Source organism: Mustela nivalis (assembly GCF_964662115.1).
Source record: "Mustela nivalis genome assembly, chromosome: 16".
In the NCBI taxonomy this organism is placed as follows: domain Eukaryota; kingdom Metazoa; phylum Chordata; class Mammalia; order Carnivora; family Mustelidae; genus Mustela; species Mustela nivalis.
Genome location: NC_139035.1, coordinates 57,864,178 through 57,883,903, shown reverse-complemented (window position 1 = coordinate 57,883,903; position 19,726 = coordinate 57,864,178). Strand labels below are relative to the sequence as shown.

The 19,726-nt window shown below is 40.9% G+C and overlaps 1 protein-coding gene across 4 annotated transcripts in view; it reads right to left on the bottom strand.

Annotated features, from left to right (window-relative positions):
- Nucleotides 1–19,726, bottom strand: part of MARK1 (microtubule affinity regulating kinase 1) — a 116,519-nt gene that overhangs the window by 65,563 nt on the left and 31,230 nt on the right. For all 4 annotated transcript variants that reach the window (XM_082703032.1, XM_082703033.1, XM_082703034.1 and 1 more), the window contains exons 2-3: nt 2,697–2,900; nt 1,478–1,531 (exon numbers count right to left, since the gene is read on the bottom strand). In XM_082703032.1, the coding sequence (XP_082559158.1) occupies nt 1,478–1,531; nt 2,697–2,900 (258 nt within the window). The remainder of the gene's footprint in view (nt 1–1,477; nt 1,532–2,696; nt 2,901–19,726) is intronic.

Here is a 19,726-nt window from a genome sequence, read left to right as displayed (position 1 = left end):
GGTTCTACGGTTTTCTCTGGGCCTCTCTGGGAAAGACTGAGCGGGGGTCATATTACTGGGCATCCAACTTGCAAAACAGGCCTCAATCACTTAACGTCACTTAAAATCACTGGGTTTACCAGAGTAACTCACAGATCAATCCAGGAAGAGTGGAGAAGCCAGATGGGGGATGGACGGGGCCACTGAGCACACTTAAGCACTTTCTGCCTTTTTAAAAGATTCCTGGCAGAGAGGTGGCAAATTCTGCCCCACTGTGACTCCAGCCCAGGAAAAGAGCATCTTCGGGTAACTCACCTGCCCACAGAGGATGCCTTTTTGTAACTCATTCAACTGCATCATAATTAGCTAATAGACTGGTGCTATACATTTCTCCCAGAAGACATCTATAAGGTATACCATCTCACAGAGAAAAGACGAGTATAGCAAACGTTTCTTTCTCACTGATCAGAACTATCAAGGCTTTGAAAGTTAAATTTAAAAGAAATCTCAGTAAGTAGTACAAAGACAGATCTCTGAATAGAAGTATATAAAATAAACTGAGTTATCTGGCACTGTGTCAAGTGGGAAAGCCTTGATCTTACAGAGCCAAATTTTTTAATTTAATGTTAAAATCACTGCAGGTATAGTTAAACACACCATACTAAAAAGGTCTTACATTAAGATTCAACTGGTTTTAGGAACTTAAAGTTATTTATCACATTTTCACAGGTGACCATGATCCTATTACAGTCTAATAAAAAAATCACAATATACAAACTTAACACATATGGCATAAGTGTTAAAATATTTGCTTCATTCTTAATGTACTAAAATGTGTATTTGAGAAACTTTTCCCACATAAGTAATGAGCACCCTGAAAGAGCTTTCCTAGGTTTCATCAGGGCAATCTCCACCCTAACTCCTTTCTTTTCCTCCCCTTGCTGTTTTTTATTTGCACTTTGACGAAATGTTCATATTTTTTACTCTAAGTTAGCAGAGTGCCTAGTTCCTGTGGAAGAAGGAAGAAAAGAAAGGATGCAATAAAAGGAATAAATAGAAAAAAAAAAAAAAGTATGTGAATAAAAAGAATAAAAAGATAAATGAATAAAATAAAATAAAATAAAATAAAATGAAAGTGAAGCAATAAAAGGAAATCATCTACGGGCAATATTAACCATAAATAGATTTTTAAACAAAACTGAATCCCGAGTGTTTCAAAATATTTGTTATGAAGTTTTATTCTATTGAATTAAAAGACATAAATTCCTTTCATATGGTATATGCATTTGAGTTATAGACATTTCTCAAACAACTACCCAATAAATGTAATTGAAATATCATTAAATATAAATATTATGTTTTATACCATGTCTTTTCTTCAGATATTGATGACACGTAGTATTTTACCTAATAGGAAATTTAGGATAATTGACTTTACAGAATATCATATATTAATAAACCCATGTTCTAATTATTTACTATTAAAATAATTAAATACCTTTTGTAGACTGGTAGGATTTAGCTGAGTTTTGTCTATTATTTTCACAGCAACCTGAAAAAGAGAATCATTAAACTATATATTTGAGAATATGTATTTTGATGGATTAAAAACTTATAAAGCAAAAATCTTTCATCTCATTCCTAACTAGATGTAATCTGGTTGTATTTGGTGCTCACATCACTAGCTGGCTTCTGGTGCATTCCATCGACTTACGTCTTTAGGACATAGGACTCTGAGTCAATAAGATGACATCTTTCATGTTTCTTCCAAGTCTCCCCTTTAAAGTAAAAATTATTTGTATCTTAATCTTTTACTTACGATCTTAGTAAGTTACAGTTATCAGAAGGGAGGGGCTTATAAGCTTTCAGTAGGTTCAGTATCATGTGAACAAGGTGATTAGAGACATCAAACACCCAAGTTCACTTATAGCAGCAAACTGACCAATGGGATCAAGTCTAAGTCTCCGCCTAACAGAGGCCGTGTCTCAGCAGTTCCTGGAGCCAGAATGGGCAGAGGACTAAAATGAACCGTAAGTGACAATAATGTTATGTATAGAGCAAAAGAAAAACTTACTAAGAACAAATTATGACTGAGATCTTCATAATGTCCTACCGGATTCCGGAAACATTAAGTACTATTAACTTGTCTTAGTCTTTACTATACAATTTATTAAATATTAGTAATAAATATTTAATACATAAATTTTTGCTAGCTACACACACATAACTTAAAACACATGGGATTTTAGAAACCCAGTTCCCTTATTACCTGAGAAAAACATCTGTTTCTAACCACAAGTGCAATGTGGTCTCTAAAGAGATAAAAATTAGTGGGTGACTTCATACACATTTATACCTACTTTACTTTAAGCAGTAATTAATGAGAACTTAACCCTGGCCCTGTTCCTAGGGTCAGGAAACAAAGGCAGCCAGAAATGCTTCCAGAAACCATACGAAGAAGACAGAAGTCTGAGGAAGGCTCAATCGAAGTGTGCCTGATTTATGAGACGCTACACACAGCGATGAGTCTTTTCTGAACCTTCAAACACCAACTTTTTGTGCCACAATACAGCTGTCCCTGGATGTGCCAGTCACACATATCTCAGTGTTTACCAGCTGTCAGATGTCACTTATTCCCAGCATCAGCTACAGGAAGGCTTTGTAACAAGACTCTGGAGAGGTCCAAGTAAATATCAAAAAGCATCATGAAAACTTACCTCTCTACCAGTTAGAACATGTCTTGCCAATTTCACTTTGGCAAAATTTCCCTTCCCTATTGTTTTTTGTAAACGATAATTTCCAATGTGAGGCTGTTCGTCTGTTGCTGACGTAATGGAGTTTCTACACCGCGGGATGTTCTGTCTGCTACTTGATTTGGTAGGCGGGATATGCGGTTCAGTGTATCCATCCACGGATGTATGCTAAGAAAAAGGTTACAAGATTTCATTGTTAATGAAATTATATTTTAAGAAGGACAGAAAAACTACAAACAATTTTCATTCGCAATTCAAGTTCAGTGAAAATACATTGCACTATGTCTACTTATAATTTCTACTTGACTTTAGCTTGCTTTGCCAGAGGCAATATAACTATTTAAAATAAAATGTTCTGCACAACTTTAGTCCTATGTTTTCATTTTTTCAGAGAAAGAGTGCTCCTGTGCATGAGTAGGGGCGATGCGTGAAACAGAGGGAGAGCAGGAGGGGGAGAGAGAATACCAAGCAGGCTCCATGCCCGGTGTGGAGCCCAATGAGGGGCTCGATCTCACAACCTGAGATCATGACCTGGGCTAAGGTCCCTTAAGGGTTGGATGCTTAACCAACTGAGCCATCCAAGCACCCCTAGGTATATGCTTTTGATTAAAAAACAATAATAAGGAGATAGATGGATAGAAGTCACACAGACCATTACTCCTTTAAGGGTATGATCCCTTTAGGCTGAGATGACAACACAGTCCCAGATTGTATCATTTAAAGGGCAGGATGTCTTCTATGCCAAGGCAAACAAGTTCATGGGTACAGCTCTGTTTCTCCAAACTGGCCCCGCCACTTGTCATGCTCACTCTCTAATTTGCTGGCATTCAGCTCAGTCAGTTGACCCACGGCTGCCTGCTTCCTTATCCTGATGGCTCCTGCCCAAGCCCCTCACCCAGCTTACTGTGCTCACCCAAGAGCCGCAGCCCCGCTGGGTGGGTGAGCGAAGGCCCACTGCATCCCTCCCCAGCGCTACTCTTGAGGCAAAGATGTGGATCTATCTGACCGTCTCACATGAGCCCACAACTGTAACGAATCCTACTCAAGGGCAGGCTCAGCGCCCGAGTCTCAGGGCCGCTGCCTGACGAACCGTCCACCGGCTCTCAACGCTCCTGCTCTCGTTCGGTTTTGCCTGCATTCTGACGTGAGCAGGTTTCCAGCAGTTTTTGTGAGAACACAGAGTCACACATAATAAATGTAACCTCTTTCTCCAACTAACTTCTTTGAAATAGTGAAGGTGAGCAGCACAAATTAACAAAAGAAAGTATTTTTTATTGACAAAGTAACTAATTCAGCCTGTGTTGTCCTGCCTATAGGACTACAAACTTGTCCTGAAAAATTCTGATCAGAAACTTTCTTTTTTTTTTTTTTTTAAGATTTTATATATTTATTTGACAGAGAGAGACACATCGAGAGAGGGAACACAAGCAGGGGGAGTGGGAGAGGGAGAAGCAGGTTTCCCACTGAGCGGGGAGGCAGATGCAGGGCTCGATCCCAGGACCTCAGGATCATGACCTGAGCCAAAGGCAGATGCTTAACAACTGAGCCACCCAGGTGCCCCTTGATCAGAAAATTTGTTAAAGGCAATATTAAAGATGACTCCATTTACCAAGTTCATGTAAAGCATGACTCAAGATCATTTTTCTCTTCGTTAGTACTTGAGGGTTTTGTTTTTTTTTTAAACAGGAGAATATCAAATTTAATTATGTATGTAAAAGGGCTCCATAAAATCTGAGGCCTCTACTTTCAGATTTTTTTTTTTTTTAAACTTGGCTCAAATTAAAGAGTTGTCGCTGGGTCTTACACACACCTGCAGCCTCTGGCCTCGTTGTGAACTAGTGTCCCCTTAGTGTATCGCACAGCAAACCGCTTTCACATAGCTCATGATCGGCTCCACTCTACTATCATCACACACTTACTTCTCTGTCTCTACCTCCCGACCATGAGCAATCTGAGGACAGGGGTGTTTTCTTTTCATTTTTATGTACTCGCCACACTGCAGAGCACCAGACACAGAGGAAAGGCTCAATAAATCAATACTTCTCAAAGTGTTGTCCCTGAACTAGCACCATCAGCATCATTTGGAAACTTGTTAGAAATGCAAATTCTCTGGCCCTGTTCCAGACCTACTGAGTAAGCCGCTCTGGGGGTGGGCCCAGCAATCTGTGTTCTAACAAGTCCTCCGGGTGATTCTGATGCAGGCTGAAGTCTGAAAACTACTGCAATAAATAATGAAAGAAGGACTTAAATATAAAGTTATTCACTGGCTCTTAGAGACTTTTCTATTATCTGAGCACAAACAAGAGATGTTAAATATAAGCAATTTCTAAGCATTAATAGGTTGCTGTACTTTTTCCCATAAATAGTACTTCTCTACCTAAACTGTTGTTCTGCAGGGAATGTGGACCTGTCCATGCTTCAAGACTCAGTTTTATCTCCTCCTCAACAAAGCTTTCTGTGTCTTTCCACAAAGCAGAGTTGATTCCCTCTCTCTTCTGCTGCTATTTTTATATCCAGTACAAATCTCTACTACTGGAGCTATCACAGTATCTCCTAAGCATGGGTCACGGTGTGTTTTCACTGCTAGACCTGAAGTTCCATAAGCCCCATAACTCAAAATAAAAGCTAAATTGAAGGAATCCAGGGCCCTTGTACTCTTAATTGCCCGGAAAGAAGGACTTTTGAGGAATGACTGCCCACTGTCCAGATTTTGAATGCCCCCCCTCCCAATCCCGGTGGCAAGGCACATCCCGACGTTAAGCCAAACTATGACAGACTGCACAAGCTGCCTCAGATTTTCATGTCCTTTGCCATGTGACTCTCCAGTGTCCTTCCACTGACAGTAGGACTTAGTTCCCACTCTTTGGGGGTTCAGTCACGTGATATGCTTTGGCCAAAAGAATGAGCTGGAAGTGACAATAGAGTTGCTCCCAAGTTAGTCATCAAGAGACTGCTGTGTTTCAGCTTGCTCTCAGACTTATGCCATCACCCTGAGAAGGACCTGCTCAGGCTGACACAAGAAGGAAGCTGAGAAATCCATAGAGGACAGCCACTCCCCCCTGAGCCCATATTAAATCAGCTGGCTGCCCAGAGGATCCACTGGCTCATGAGAAATGATATATGCTTGTTAGTTTAAGCCGCCGGGTGTTGGGACGGTCTGTGATGCAGCCAATGTCAGCTGATAAACACAGCTATCACTATTTTTAAATCCAAAGGTAAACTTAAGGGAATAGTGAACAATTAAGAGATTCTTATCAAACATGTTCAAAATCTAGCAGTCCACCAACAAAAATGAGGAGTTGCTATATAATCAATTCCCTAAAGAGAAACTCTTGGTCAAATAAGCTACAAATGGGGAGAATCCTTAATTTTTTTTGGTATCCCTAGCAAGTACGGTGAAAAAGGGGCCAGCAAACTATCTGTAAAAAGCTGGATAATAAATATTTTAGGCTTTATAGACTGTAACTTTCTCTGCTACATCTGTATTTTTCCCCTCAGCTTCTTAAAAATTTAAGACCCGGGTGCCTGGGTGGCTCAGTGGGTTAAGCTGCTGCCTTGGCTTAGGTCATGATCTCAGGGTCCTGGGATCGAGTCCCGCATCGGACTCTCTGCTCAGCAGGGAGCCTGCTTCCTCCTCTCTCTCTCTGCCTACTTGTAATCTCTCTGTCAAATAAATAAATAAAATCTTTTAAAAAAAAAATTTAAGACCCTTTCTTAGTTCAGAGCCATACAAAAAATACCAAAAGGCTGAATTTGGCCCATTGGATAGCATTTGACCCCTAGTTTAACATATCAGGATTAAACTGTTTCTGGATGATTCCACCACCAGAATAGGAGATTCTAGGAGAAGCACAGGTATGGCTGTGTCTGTACCTGGAGAGCAAAGAAGAGGACAGAGGGCTCATCCAAAAATATTCTTTCTCATCCCACCACCTAAGTTGCAAAAGGTAATATATTCTCCAAAATTCTTTGTAAAATTAAGATCTCAACTTTCGACATTTTGTGAACATTTTGTGAGCCATCCAACTTATTCAGATTGCATTTGAGTCTTAAAAGTTAAAAGAAAATATTTAGAAAATATTTTATATCCTATAATTCTGTTTATAAAACACCCACCCAAAAATATTTTCCCCCAAACCCCATCTTTTCTTAGGATTGCCACAGCACCACTCAGGAGCATACTCTTTCCCTGAAGAAACTCTCTGAAGAATAATTTGGAATAACTGATCTCATTCCTTCCTGATCAACAGCTTAACTCTCAAACAGAAAACCTGGCGAGAACATGAATTCAGCTCAGCCTGGATTAAACAGTGCATTTAAGAACTATCTCAACCCTCAGGCTAACAGATATAAGAAATCATGTTAGCTTAATTATAGACTACCTACAAGTTTTTGTCCCCATCTTTAGCTGAAAACACAAGGTAAGATCTTGGCATTTCCTTCTTCACGTTGTCCACTCAAGCCAGCAGACCTTGAACTCTGTCATTCTTCCTGCAGCAGTGGCAACAGGACCTTAAAGCTTGCCCCGAGTGCAGCAGCGTATTCAAAGTAATGAAAGGTCATGGTTTCATTAGCTCTTCAAAGCTGCATCCCATGGACTCACACTCCAATTCCTGAATAATAATGGAGCTCCCCCTCCTTTCAATACCAACTGAAATGAAATGAATTTTTCTACTCACTAAGCTATGCATTCTTGGACAAGCTGTTTAACCTTTATGCGCCACACTGCTAGAAATCATGTCTTTGGGGCAGGGAGGGGGAACCTTAAAAGCATCCAGGGAAAAACAACTCAATACATACAAAGGAATGACCGTTCAAATGGCAGCTGGCTTTTCCTGAGAAACAACAGAGGTCAGGTGACAATGCAAGATTTTTCATGTAAAACCCAAACTGAAACCCCAAATTCTTTATCCAGTGAAAATATTCTTCAAAAAGGAAAACAAAGACATTTTTAGATGAACAAGAGCTGAACAAATTTGCTGCCAGAAGACATACACATATAAAATGCTAAAGAAAGTTCTTCTTTCTTTAGGGAAATGACCATAGATGGTAACCTGAATCTAACAAAGGAATAAAGAGCTCTGGAAATATGAAATACGTGAGTGAGTATAAAAGAGTATGTATTTTTTCATCTCTTACTTTTTTAAAAAGACATAGGACTGTTAAGAGTAAAAAGTGTAACACCATACTATGGGGTTTATAATGAAAGCAGACACGAATATATGTGAAAATACAAGTCAAAGGTCAGGGGAATTAAAGTACTCTTACGCAATTCCTGTATTTCATCTGAATGGGGACAATATTAACATTATGGAGACTGTAATAATGTATGAATGCATTCTGTAGTCTCTAGAGCAAGCACTGAAAAAAATGCACTAAAAATGCAGAGGCATAGGTAAGAAGTCAACAGAGGAATTTACATGGAATACTAAAAAATACTGATTAACCCAAAAGTCGGCAGGGAAGGAAGGAGAGAGGAACAACACAATAACAACAACAAACAGATGAGACAAAAACAAAAGAGCAAATTATAGACATACCAAGCGGATCAAAAATCATATTTAACATAAGCTAATTACTTCAATTCAAAAAGACTATCAAATGAATTTTTGTAAAAGGTCCAAATGTATGCTGTCTCCCAAGAGATGCACTGTTAAGTATGAATACACAGATAGACTGAAAGTAAAATTATGGGGAACAAGTATTCTATACTATGCAAACACTCAGCAAAAGAGAGGTAGGGATGCTGTGATAATATCTGACAAATTAGACCTCAACACAAGGAGTACTATACTAATGAAGTAAAAAGAGACACCACATAATGGCTAAAGGGCAGACATAACAATCTTAAGTATAATTATGTATGTGCTTTGTGACTGAAGTTTCAACAAGCAAAAATAACAGAACAAAGAGAAAAGTATCCAAATCCATGAACACAACTAGAAATTTTGACACCGCTTTCCCAAAAACACATACACACACACACACTAAGGGGAAAAGAACTCTTCTCAACATCCTTGTTGCTCTGTGTATCAAATTACCTTACAGAAAAACTGTACACAGATATTTTAGTTCTCTTTAGAATGACAACTTCGGGTTTTTAATCAAAGGACAATTTAAAGAAGAGCCACATCTTGGACAGAAGCATGACTGAAGATACCACCTACAATGATTAATGCTTCTTTTGTTAGGAGCCAGACAATACATCTGGTTTAGTTGCAGAAAAATTCTCTCAACTGGTATGCTTCCTTTATTATGTTATTGTACAGTAATGCCTCCCTCCTTCCCCATTTTCAGTGCTTCAAGGTGAATTTTCATTTTTTAAGTGGCAAAATAGTGAATGGTTTCAGTGAAAATCATAGCTTTATGAATGACAAAGACTTTTAAACAGCAGAAAAGGAATGTTTACTGAAAATGGAAGGCTTGTGGTTTCTCTGTGTTCCTACTGCACCCAGGACCTTTCTTTATACAACACTTGATACCTTAAAGTGGGATTGTCTTTTTTTTTTTTTTTTTAAGCTACTTCCTAAACGGTGAGTGGCTAAGTGGTAAAGCTCTGTATCTTTTACCTTTCTTCATCATTCAAATAGTGGTTGCTGCATGAACGGACCCACTAAGTAGTGTCGTTTATTATAAGTATTACTTAATTACAAATAGAAAAAAAATCTATTTCGTCTTGTATCTTTAAGCTTATTTCAATGAGATGTCAATAGATTTGATAAGACAGTCATTATTAAAATAAAATGCCTCCCAAACTTTCCAACAGCTACCTGCCATGCAGGGCGTGAATCCAAAGGCAGAGCTGCACTTTCTTTGTAAGGGCAAGGTGACCTTAAGAAGTAACCGTGTAAGTTTTCAAATTTCGATATTATAAGTGATCTTTATAGCGGATCACTTTTAAGAATCAGAAATGGGTACGATTTTATTTTTTAAGAGCTGAGAAAGAGTGCATGAGCATACCAGCGGGGGAAGGGCAAAGAGAGAGAGAAAGAGAGAGAAGCAGACTCCCTGCTGATATCCGGATCTGAGCCAAATCCAAAAGTCAGAGTCTTAACCAACTGAGCCACCCAGGCACCCCCAGAAATGGGCATGATTGCAAAACCTTAAAAGGATGATACCAATGAAAAAAAGTGGCCAATACAGTTAATTAACAGAAGTCTAGGGGACCAAAAGACCACCTTCACCAATATCACACAACGATATTAGAGAATTATCAATGTAGTCAATTAGGAATATGACCAGAAGGAAAAGTTTATATGAGAAAAACATTATAATTTATCACCAAATTTGAAAAACATGGAATCGCACTGGGTAATAAGGCCGAAAAAACAGAAATAGGATAAGAATATCCCATCAGCAGCACCTGGGTGGCTCAGTGGGTTAAAGCCTCTGCCTTCGGCTCGGGTTGTGATCTCAGGGTCCTGGGATAGAGCCCCACATGGTGCTCTCTGCTCAGCAGGGAGCCTGCTTCCCTTCCTCTCTGCCTACTTGTGATCTCTCTCTCTCTCTCTCTCTGTCAAATAAATAAATAAAATCTTAAAAAAAAAAGAATATCCCATCAAATATCCACACTCAACATGACAGTAGTGCTAGATAGACCAGCAATGCTTTTTTTTTTTTTTTTTAAAGATTTTATTTATTTATTTGAAAGAGACAGCCAGAGAGGGAACACAAGCAGGGGATTGGGAGAGGGAGAAGCAGGCTCCCGGCTGAGCAGGGAGCCCCATGTGGGACTCAGTCCCAGGATCCCGGGATCATGACCTGAGCCGAAGACAGATACTTAATGACTGGGCCACCCAGACACCCCCAGCAATGCTTTTTAAGAAGAAAAATGTACAAAAGAAAGATTTATTTGTGTCATTATTCCACTGCTGGCAAGAATATAAACCTAGAAAATGCAATAAATCAATAAAGCATCTTTTGGAGGGTGCACCTGGGTGGCTCAGTGGGTTAGGCCGATGCCTTTGGCTCAGGTCATGATCTCAGGGTCCTGGGATCGAGCCCCACATCGGGCTCTTGGCGGGGAGCCTGCTTCCTCCTCTCTCTCTGCCTGCCTCTCTGCCTGCTTGTGATCTCTCTCTGTCAAATAAATAAATACAATCTTTAAAAAAAAAAAAGCATCTTTTGGAAGTGCTGCTTAAGTTTAACAAAGTTCTAAGAGAGAGGAAACTGCCTTAATAACAAGTAGTGTTCTGCAGGAGTCACTTGCTGTGTCAGAACCCCCTAAACGCTGCGTCCCCAGAAACGCTGTCCATCACATCAGAATTTCCACTCTTCCTTCAACGAAGCTGGGTTCAATGCCCACTTTGGTCTTTCTAGTTATTTCTAGCAGTGCATTACCCCACATTTTAAAATTAATTTTTATTAATTAAAATTAATTTATTAAAAGGATATAAGCACATGGTGCAAGCTGTAAAGGAACTCTAATAGTTACTAACAAAACATCAGTCCCCTGTACCACGTGTCCGGACTCCAAGTCTGCTTCCCAGAGCCTTCTCCTTTAGCTTTCCCTTCCAATTTTTGCTTAGAGGTTTCTAAACAAACTGCTTTCATTGCTAATTCTTGGTTCATCAGTCCTAAACATTCTCTCAAATCCCTAATAACGGCCAATTAGGATTAAGATCTTTTAGCTTCCCTTCTCCTGTCGTCCTCCTAATGCAACCTAATCACATTTTCAGTTAAAAAGTATTGTGTTTAGGGGCGCCTGGATGGCTCAGTGGGTTAAAGCCTCTGCCTTTGGCTCAGGTCATGATCCCAGGGTCCTGGGATCAAGCCCCGAGTCGGGCTCTCTGCTCAGCAGGGAACCTGCTTCCTCTTCTCTCTCTCTCTCTGCCTACCTCTCCCCCTACTTGAGATCTCTATCTGTCAAATAAATAAATAAATAGAATCTTTAAAAAAATGTATTGTGTTTACATGATTTTGACTTGTAAATATAAACTCACTGGGAGCCCTTATTATATTATGCTTCCTACTAAATTTCCTTTTTGTCAGCTTTGTAGCTCTATAAATAATACACAATTAAATTCACCAAATCTAAGTATACAGTAGGAGTTGTGAGCAACATAGTAAGTCAGAAAGCACAACAATTAATATGTAAAACACGGGCTCACGAGAGAAGCTCTGCGTCCTGTCCGCGCTGTCGGCGTGCTCCTCTCAGTGACCTGCTTTTTGATACTGAACTCTGGCCTTTCCTAGACTGTTACGGAAACAGATAATACCATACAGTTTAACCTCTCAAGTTCACTGTAATCACTGACATATTTGGAGTGTTTTTAAATTTTGTTTTGTGTTTCAAGTGTTTTATTTTTCCTGTACTCATCAGGTTTTCTTTGTTCCTTTATTTTCTCTTGTGTTTATTCTACTGGTGGTTATTTTAAAAACGTTAAGGGTAAAAGTCAAGGAGCAGTGGGCTCGGGGGCCAGTGGGAAATGCAATGGAGGTAGTGAGGACAGGTAATGCCCTTGACGAGTTTGACCTTAAAGATGTGTCAACAGTGCGACAGTTGGAGAGAAAAGAGGGGCGCACTTGAAGGAGGTTCTTGTTCATCTGCTTCTTTTAGGAGGGGAGAGACTTGGGTTGTTTAAATCTCAAAGGAAGGATCCAGCAGAGAGAGAGACAGAGAAGCTGACAGGCAGGAGAGGGGAAAGATGAAGCTCGCAGAAAGCAGAAAGACTCAGAGCACTTGGAGACTGCCCTTGCGCAGGAAGAAAGACGCCTCTTCCCCGTGAGAAGCAAGAAGGAAGAGAAATCAGGTCTAGATGTAGAAACATGCAAACACCGGGTAACAGGAAGTTGAGGCAGTTCTACTCTGAGGACTCTTTCTCCGTGTGATTGGAGGTAAAGTCATCTGCTAAGAGTGAAGAGAGGTCACACGGGGTTGCAGAAAGTAGCAAAGATTTGAAATAATCTCTGTAGAAAGAGGGAAAAATGAGTTACCCAGAGAAGTCCAGTGGGGCTGCTGGGCAGTACGGACAGTCTAGATGAGAATGTGCCTAAGAATTCTTCGTGGCTCTCCCCTGTCCCGCTGCGCCACTGTCCTCAGGGGTAAGCAAATGCTCACACACAGGTACCAAGGAAGCAGATACGTGAGTTTCCTGGTCCGGAGTTTCACAAACCAGTGCCGACAGAGAGAAAGCAGAGATGTGAGCTCAGTTATTGGTGAGGTACGGAAGGGCGGACCATGAAGTCTAAGCCGGAGAGTGTAGAAGTGAAGACAGAAAGGTGGTGAGGGATAGGCGGAAGTAGAGGCCAATCTACTGACGGGCTCAACGAGATCAGAAAATGAGGCAAGAGCAGCTAAGAAGAAAGCTGCTCGATGGCCAGGCACTTGCAGTCGGCAGTATGGGGGACTGGATTAGTGATCCTGGAAGGACAGCTGCCAGGTGCAACTAGTATGGAACGTTTTATTAAAAATCACCAAGAATTGTTCCACTTTTGTTCTGATTTATTTATTTTTAAAGACTTTATTTATTTATTTGTCAGAAAGAGAGAGAGAAAGAGCACAAGCACAGAGAGCAGCAGGCAGAGCAGGAAGAGGATGAAGCAGACTCCCTGCTGAGCAAGGACCCCCCCCCCCCCTTCCACCGCCCAACACAGGGCTTGATCCCAGGACCCTGGGATCATGACCTGAGCTGAAGGCAGATGCTTACACAACTGAGCCACCCAGGCATCCCTGCTCTGATTTATTTTTATATGTGCCTCTTCTATTTTTAAAATATTTTTTTAAATTGCATTAAAAATTAAAAATTTAAAAATTGCATTAAAATGCCATTTTACAATTTCACAACTTTAAAAAAATGCTACTTTCTGTAATAGCAAAGATAGAATGGGCACAAATGTCCATCCTCAGGGGCCTGGTTCCGTGCATACGGGGCGCTCTTTGTAAATGTGCCTGTGCTTCTGCATCCGAGCTTCACGGACTGCGGTCGGCATAAGCACAGACTACGTCCGGAGGAGTACACAAGTGACACAGTGTAAGTAGTTCTGTCGAGGGAGGGGAACTAGGGGACTGGGGGAATGTGCAAACGGAGTAAACGGGAACAATGTCTTTTCCTAAGGTAACTTTTTAGTTTTTGGAGTATTGATCTATATGCATAAGTATTAACTATTCAGTATAATGACACAAGAAATTTAAAACTTAAAAAAAAATTTTTTTTACAAGATTTTATTTATTTGTCAGAGAAAGAGAGAATACAAGCAAGGGGAGTGGTAGGCAGAGGGAGAGGGAGAAGCAGGCTCCCTGCTGAGAAAGGAGCCCAAAGCAGGACTCTGACCCCAGGACCCTGGGATCATGACCTGTGCCAAAGGCAGACACTTAACCAACTGAGCCACCCAGGCGTCCCAAAACATTTTATCTAAGCAAATAGGCAAAGGAAGAGGGAAGCAGCATTTGGTGAATGTCCACTATGGGCTATACATAGTGTTAGACTGGTTGAATAACTTACTGAAAATTCAGTCTAATAATTGGTTGCATTACTAGGATTCAAACTCAGATGTTTATTACTATAAACATAGATGGAGATGTATTTTAAAAATGAAAATTTGAAGTACAGCTTTGAGGATAAATAGGATGACAGCATAACTCCATCTGTAGAACCCACCATTAATAAAACGGAAAAGAAACAAGTTACAGTATAATTTAATGTAGTCACACCCCATTCTCCAAACTCCAAACTAAATAAAACATGGTAAATGACCAGTTTCAGAGGGGTCTTATTAATAATCCCTACGTAGGAGGGGTGATGACCAGATGCCTAGGCAGACCACAGGAGAAATGGCAAGAAGGCTACTATTCGGTGCCTGAAAAAAGAATCCCATGGTAAGATCACATGAACATTCTCCATAGTAAAAGGGATGGTAAATCTCCTCATTCTTAAAAGACCAAAATCCAAGGAGCATTCCCCAATGGGCTAGATGTAACATCCAAACCCTTAATACTCAGTAAAATTGTTCTAAGAAAAATATACCTTCTCTGAAGTCACCTGTTCCCTTCTGCCCCAGCCTCACCACTATCTCATCCCCTTACCACTCACCACTTCTCTTGGGCTGCTGAAGAACAGAGATGACACTGGGAACCTATGAACACTTACACCTGACTGTCAGTTCAAGTTTGGTTTCCGCTACAGGGAGAGGTAAATCAAGGAGAATCCACCCACGCTACTTCTGAGCAAAAAGAAAGTCTAGATAAAACTCCCCATTCCAAGGCTGAACTCTATACACAAGGTCGCAACACTGTAACTCTCTGCTTAGAGCCCGGAGCACACCGAGGGAGGACCCTTTTGGAGCCGAGTGCTTACAGAGGACATGTGTCCTTACTGGCTCATTCACAGGGCAGACCCTGCTGATGCCAGAGGCACGTGGTTGGTCAGCTCTGCCGAGAGCCAAAAGCAAGATGCTGAGAGGAAGAGATCAAAAGATCTGATGACGGATCTTAAGGACATGCACAAGGAAAAACCCCACTGGTCTCTTTCACTGTGATGTGGGCATTTTCCTCTGGCAGAGTCTACCACTAGAACTTCCGGTTGTCGCCTCCTGCCACTCCCAATTATACTTTTGTTGTTCCAAATACCCCTCTTCAGACCCAAGACAAGGGGCTCACCAAGTAGCCAAACCTCACAGAACAGAGCAAATACAGGCACTCTTTCCTCTTTTAGTGTTTCCTTCTATTCCTCCAGGACACTGAGGACAACACCAATAAGCTAGAGACTGTGGACCAGTTCACCACAGCAGGTATTAAGGTTGTATTCTTCAGACACTACCAACCGAGCGCTGATAAAATGACCTCACTGTTGTGGCATCAACAGAAATCAGTTGTTAGCTGATCAAAGACATTCACAGGTTCTAAGTAATGGTCACTGCTAAGAAACTGATCATCCACACTATGGCTTAAAGGAGCAAGAAATGGAAGGATCTATGATTGATTAAAATGTAATAATGTGCCCCCTGAATTGTACCATTTTTCACACCTACTGTTCCATTCTTGATGCAAGAGCTGTTGCAAACAATACCTACCTGAAATGTAAAAGCAGCATCGTACACACTTGGGATTTTATATCCTTTTGCCTAAAATAGATAGCTTTGTACTGACCTAAATTATAAGCAGAATTATCCTCCCTCAAAAACAAACAAAAATAAAAAAGCCAAAAAAAAAAAAAAAAAAAAAAAGCCCCAAGCCCCACAATCTTACAAGGAAGAGAATGAGAATAAAGAGGAAAGTATTTTGAGAATTTCCCTTTTGGTATTTGAGTAAATGGTCTTACAGAGAAAAAAAAAAAAAAAAAAAAAAACACTATTATCTCAGGAATAAGACAAAAAACCACTACACTTCAACATTACATGATTTTTTTTTATAAACATATATTTTTATCCCCAGGGGTACAGGTCTGTGAATCGCCAGGTTTACACACTTCACAGCACTCACCAAAGCACATACCCTCCCCCATGTCCATAACCCCACCCCCCTTCTCCCAACCCTCCTCCCCCCAGCAACCCTCAGTTTGTTTTGTGAGATTAGGAGTCACTTATGGCTTGTCTCCCTCCCAATCCCATCTTGTTTCATTGATTCCCTCCTACCCACTTAAGCCCCCATGTTGCATCACCACTTCGTCATATCAGGGAGATCATATGACAGTTGTCTTTCTCTGCTTGACTTATTTTGCTAAGCATGATACGCTCTAGTTCCATCCATGTTGTCGCAAATGGCAAGATTTCATTTCTTTTGATGGCTGCATAGTATTCCATTGTGTATATATACCACATCTTCTTTATCCATTCATCTGTTGATGGATATTTAGGTTCTTTCCATAGTTTGGCTATTGTGGACATTGCTGCTATAAACATTTGGGTGCACATGTTTGTATCTTTAGGGTAAATACCCAGTAGTGCAATTGCTGGGTCATAGGGCAGTTCTATTTTCAACATTTTGAAGAACCTCCATGCTGTTTTCCAGAGTGGCTGCACCAGCTTGCATTCCCACCAACAGTGTAGGAGGGTTCCCCTTTCTCTGCATCCTCGCCAGCATCTGTCATTTCCTGACTTGTTGATTTTAGCCATTCTGCCTAGTGTGAGGTGGCATCTCATTGTGGTTTTGATTTGTATTTCCCTGATGCCGAGTGATATAGAGCACTTTTTCATGTGTCTGTTGGCCATCTGGATGTCTTCTTTGCAGAAATGTCTGTTCATGTCCTCTGCTCATTTCTTGATTGGATTATTTGTTCTTTGGGTGTTAAGTTCACTAAGTTCTTTATAGATTTTGGACACTAGTCCTTTATCTGATATGTTGTTTGCAAATATCTTCTCCCATTCTGTCAGTTGTCTTTTGATTTTGTTAACTGTTTCCTTTGCTTCAACATTACATTATTAAATTTAACTTAACAAATGTATTTTTAAAAAAATTTTATTTACTTATATGACAGAGAGAGCAGGGGTGTGTGAGCACAAGCAGGGGGAGCGGCAGGCAGAGGGAGAAGCAGGGAGCCCGTTGTGAGACTCGATCCCAGGACCCTGGGATCACGATCTGGGCCAAAGGCAGATGCTTAACCAACTGATCCACCCAGGTGCCCTAATTTAACAAATACTGACCAATAACCTTTTAATTGATAAATATTAATTGCTGAAGGAATAAGCATAATTATAAGAAATGGCCCTATATTCAAGGTTAGTGGGACAACTAGCACAGTTTGGCTATGATTCGGTGATCAGTAAGATAGGTATCCTACACCAGGTGCTACCTTTCTGTCAGCTGGAGCTGTCTTCTAACAGTAAACAGCCATTCTCAGGCTACCCGATCTGTAATTAGTAAATCTTCTTTTATCCACCTTGTACCATATGGGACCTATTTAGAGAATATATATAGGAAACAATTTGCATATACATCTGGACTTTCACCTTCCCAGCAATTATCAGTATATCTAAATAATTAATTGTACGTCCCTCGAGGGCAAAGAAAGTGCTGATTTGTCTCACCCCAAGCAAAGCACTTTGTCTAAAATACCTGGCCTACCACAGGCTCTCGTGTGGAACGAACCAGTGAATGTCCACAAATATACAGGCCTACGTCTGGGCTCCCTCGATCTGGTCTCTGACAGTCCTCCAACTACACACAATCTTTAGTTAAATATAGTTTCAGTCTGAGTCACAAAAAGAACTTCTGGACACCACCACCCCTCCACTCAAATGATGAAACAAAAAACTCTAAGGTATTTGTATTAACTGAAAATCACAGAGAACAGAGAGAAATTAAATCCCAAGGTTATTTAAAAGCCATTTAACGCCATGGTTTCTGCTCAGTCCCTCCCCAAGCTAATGTTTTTTAATAAAGAAGCACATAATCCATTTTATTTATTTATTTTAAGAATTTATTTATTTATTTGACAGACAGAGATCACAAGTAGGCAGAGTGGCAGGCAGAAGAGAGAGGAGGAAGCAGGCTCCCCACTGGGCAGAGAGCCCAATGCGGAACTTGATCCCAGGACCCTGAGATCATGACCTGAGCCAAAGGCAGAGGCTTAACCCCTGAGCCACCCAGGCACCCCACATAATCCATTTTACTTGGTAGCCCTTCTCTTTGCTGCAGCTGTGATCTGAAAGAACCGCTGACCGACAGGGAATGGCCCAAAGGAACACCACACAATGAAGGACAGCACTCAGTCTACCGAAACAGGATTGTCGGTGTCCCATGTTTTGTTTTTTAAAGACCTTCATTTTTAAGTAATCTCTACACCCAGTGTGCGGCTTGAACTCACAACCCTCTGGCCAAGAGTCACATGCTCCACTGGAGGCTGCCAGACGCCCTGGATTACCAGTTTTCTAAAGCAAGACATGGCTGGTTCAAATAAGACATTTCCGTTGAGAGCAAGACTTGCTCATTCATTTCAACAGCCTTCAGCATGGTGATACAGAGAAATGGTTCCAGAGTCCGGCTGCCTGGCTTCAAGACTGGCCCTGCCACTTCACAGCTGTGGGACCTTGGACAAGATGTTGACCTTGGACAAGTGTTCCTGGGTCACCATACACAGAGAGAGATGATAGCACCTCCTTCCAAGAGCTAGTTCAACGGTCACCCGGTTGCACGAGGGGCATTCTCTGAGCACCGTTTCTCAAAGAGCTTCCTGCGGGTTCTCTCCTTACTTTACTTTCTTCATATGGCTTGACTATCTAAAATGATGATTTTTTTTTTTTTAAAGTACTGTTTTCCTATGACTTCCCCTGTAACAGCAGGAGTGTGTCCAACTTTCTTACCTCTACATCCCTTGTGCCTAGTTAGGAGCAGGGCCCAGAATAACCACCGAAGAACTCAGTACGTATTTGTGGAGTACAGGGGTGAGTAAGACACAACAGTGACGGCTTCTGCAACCATTCCATAAGTGTGAGCTGTTATCATCCGGGTGATTAGTGCAGGTAAATAATTCAGGCTTTTGTGTTATCTCTTCTAAGTAATTTTCCTCACTGGGTCTGCAGGTTTTATTTACTATTCACCCAAATCAAAAAAGTACATAACTGCTTGAAAAAAGTTTTCCTTTCTTCCTTCAGCTGTTAGCAGTTGCCTTTCGTAAATTATTTCATTTAAGTTCATCTCGGACATTTAGTGAGCACGGCACTATGAACCGCATTCCACAGATACAGCTTGAAAGACGGTCTAAATTAGCCAAGAGATTTGTATCTTAGCCAAGGGCCTACCCCTAGCCAAGCTACCTACTTAAAGACAGCATTACAAGGAGGGATATGGAGATGTGCAGAATGTAACTGGGTTGGGGAAGGTGGGAGTTTGGATCCTGGCCATTTAATGAAAATCCTCACATGGTTCTATGTGGTCCTTCAAATTCCTTTACTCATCATGGCTAAGATTCTACCTTAGCTACTGTTTCTGTTGAAAACAGTAGCACCAAACGGCACAGGCCTAACTTCTCCCAAGTTAGGTGTTTCTGAAATGTAGCCACATGTGTGGAGGTTTACACAGGTCCTGAGCAACTAAGGAAAACATATATGAGTGTGTA